A 3,168-nucleotide genomic window follows, 5' to 3' on the forward strand; every position below is an offset into this window, starting at 1 on the left:
TGGTTCTTCAGCAGAAGAACCAGCAGTACTAATGAACCTCTTCTCTCCAGGTCTAGATAATGGAGGAGGAGGACCTCATCAAAATCTTGGAAAAGCTAACAGATAAAGAATTTAAAAACTTCAAGTGGTACCTGAAGAGAGTGGACTGGAACAAGATGGAACCCATCAAAGTAACCCAGCTGGAGAAGGCAGAAAGAGAAGACACTGTGGACCTGATCATGCAGAAATACGAGTCCAGCGGAGCTTTGCAGGTGCTGAAGATTGTTCTGAAGAAGATCCAGAGAAACGACCTGGTGAGGAACCTTCAAAGCAACACAGCTGAAGTTAGAGGTGAGTCATGCTGAGGATCGCAGTAGAACAAATGTCTTTCCACTGAACGAGCAGGATGGATTAAATCAGAGACTGGACACGTTTTCCATGCAGACAGTCCTAAATATCCCTGACAGTCTGAAATGCTGGTTGATCTGAAGAAGATGATGATGTTACTTTGCTTTGAGTCAACCAAACAAACTCAACTGTTTCAGTATATTTTATCTAACTGAACAAAAAGAGTAATGTGTGTAATTCTGATCAGAAGGTTTTTATTTTAATCGTTTTCTGTTTCTGCCTTGTTCCAGACCGAGAACCTTTACTGAAAAATGTCCCAGATGAAGACATCGTCGGAAAAACCAACACGCTAATGTCTGTTCGAACGAAGTTCATCCAGTGTGTTTCTGATGCTGTTTTAGACCAACTTCTGGATCGACTCCTGGACAAAAAGGTTCTAAATGAAGGCGAGATAGAGTCGGTCAAACTCAAGAAGAGAGCAGACAAAGCTCGAGAGATATTTGACATGGTTAAAAGAAAAGGAGACGAAGCCAGTGCCATTCTGATGAAGGGTATCAAAGATTTGGATTCCTTTTTTTACAAGGAGCTGGACAACTAAAACTACCTGAAGGTTATCTGTCTCACATCGATGCTTTTAGACAAACTTTCTCATTCTGAGCTTTAGTTTTAAAACCTGTTTGAGTTTTTCTTTCTTTTTCCCACCAGATGGTGACAGAATTACATGAAACTCAAACCCTTGTTTTCTCATAAATGTTACCCTTTAATTCATCTCTTGTTGGTTTAAAATTGTTTTCTAAATAAATTTGACTTTTCTGAATGAATAAATTTGACTTTATTTGACACTGCAGACGGGCTCACGGGATCAGAACATTTACGATCCGACGTCTCACCGAGGATCTGCTGTGGTTTGCTGTAGAACCTTGAATGTGGCCCACAGTAACAAACCAACACCTCCTAAATGGTTTTACTGACTAAAATACAAAAACAGAAACACGTTCTGGGTCTGCTCGTTGGATGTTCAGAACCGGGTCAGATCGGACTGAAGGGTTCTGTATATCTGCTGGATGGCGTTTGGAGATGTCTGTGCTGTAATTCTCCGTGTGGCCTGATGGTGGCAGTGTTGTTCATCAGCTATCTGATGATGACAGATCTGTTTGGAACCAGTGAAGATGAAAAAACTTGAACTTCTTTCTTTTTTCTCTGCTTTATTTTGTGTTTAATCTTCATTTTCATCAAAACAAGCTGAGGGTGTTCCACAGGGCTCCGTTTCAGATCCTCTGATGTTTAAACGAGAATCACTTAGTTTAGTTAGATCCTGAAAAGATCCTGGTTTTTATTTCTGACTGAAGATGGCAGATCATCCTTTTAACACCTGAATTAGCAGCTTTTGAAGCCAGAAGATCTAAAAGTCTATAAGAAGATGTTCAGCTGCAGGAAAACAAAAGACATCACTTTTTACTTTTTTAACAATTCCTTCCAATCTAAAAAAACAAGAAAGAAACTACAAAAGTTTAAACTCAGCAACTGTTACTTTAACATGAGATTAATAATGTTCCTGAAGAAGACCTGAGGTGAGTTCTTGACCCGCTGACCCTGATGTTCTCAAAACTTCTACCTTCTTCTCGACCAACTCCAACTCTTACATTTACCCAGAAATCAGATTAAATGCCATGTTCTCCACTGAAGACTTAAAGTCATTTTAACACTCAGAGGAAGCTTGGTTCTGAAGAGTCTTCAAAGGAGCTTTTATTCTGAAAGGCCTCCCTCTGGGATTATAACTGGACTCCCAGACTGCTGGGCGGTCTGGAGGGTTGGATCGGTCCGGTCCAGCAGGTTCTACCTCTGGGTGAGGAGAACTCCCAGTGTGATGAAAGCTGCTCCCAGAGCAACCAGTCCAAACACCGTCCTCGGGGTCCAGAACGGGACTGCGGGTCTGGACTCGTACAGTTCCACAAAGGCATCCTGGGAAAACAGAGAGGAAACAAATACAGTCAGTTTTTAAGATCATAAATATGTTATCTGCTGTACTGATCCACCCACAGCTGCCTCCCTCCAAACCATCATCATCCTCTGATGAAGTCCAGAAGCAGTTCTGGACTTCCTCTGGGTTTCAGGCTGCAGTTTTATTATTTTATCAGGATGTAGTGATCAGTGTGTCCACTTGGTGGCAGCAGTGTCCTTCCTGTTTTATTGGGATTCAGTTTTAAAAAGATGTCATTAAATCTTACATTTTCTAAAACGGACTTGTTGGGTGCAGAACCTGCCAGGTCTCTGGTCTTTGGAGGCGTTTCACATCAGATACTGTGTTCCGGGTACAGAGGTGTCTGTGTGTGTGTGTGTGTGTGTGATGCTGCATGAACACACACAGACTCTAACTGTGTGTGAGATCAGTGGAGTGTTAACGGGAGTGTTGGGTTATTTCCCTGCTCAGGGTGGTGTGTTATGATCTACAATATGGTAATTAGGGGTGAACCCTTCTCTGAAGCTACACACAAGCTGCCCGGTGGGCCTTAAGGGTTCTGCAACTCCTTCACCAAACCTTTAGGTGAACAGAACCATGACGTTTTACAGATTGTTTGCTTGTTGGCTGATGTTACTGTTTCAGTGTCTGGCACAAAAAGTCAGTAAAACTCTGAACCTTAAAGAGAATTTATCTGATTAAAAAGAACTTAACAGAACCAAACACTGGACGTTAACAGAACCAACACTGGACCTTAACAAACCAAACACTGGACCTTAACAGAACCAAACACTGGACGTTAACAGAACCAAACACTGGACCATAACAGAACCAAACACTGGACCTTAACAGAACCAAACACTGGACCTTAACAGAACCAA

The 3,168-nt window shown here is 41.9% G+C and overlaps 1 protein-coding gene across 1 annotated transcript in view; it reads right to left on the minus strand.

The window, feature by feature from the left end:
* Window positions 1-974: 974 nt before the first annotated feature.
* LOC108229311 (apoptosis regulator Bcl-2) overlaps window positions 975-3,168 on the minus strand; it is a 7,928-nt gene continuing 5,734 nt past the window's right edge. The window contains exon 2 of the mRNA XM_017404979.3: window positions 975-2,289. Coding sequence (XP_017260468.1) covers window positions 2,164-2,289 — 126 coding nt within the window. The 3' untranslated portion in view covers window positions 975-2,163. The remainder of the gene's footprint in view (window positions 2,290-3,168) is intronic.

The sequence above is a fragment of the Kryptolebias marmoratus genome, unplaced genomic scaffold (assembly GCF_001649575.2).
Source record: "Kryptolebias marmoratus isolate JLee-2015 unplaced genomic scaffold, ASM164957v2 Scaffold126, whole genome shotgun sequence".
In the NCBI taxonomy this organism is placed as follows: domain Eukaryota; kingdom Metazoa; phylum Chordata; class Actinopteri; order Cyprinodontiformes; family Rivulidae; genus Kryptolebias; species Kryptolebias marmoratus.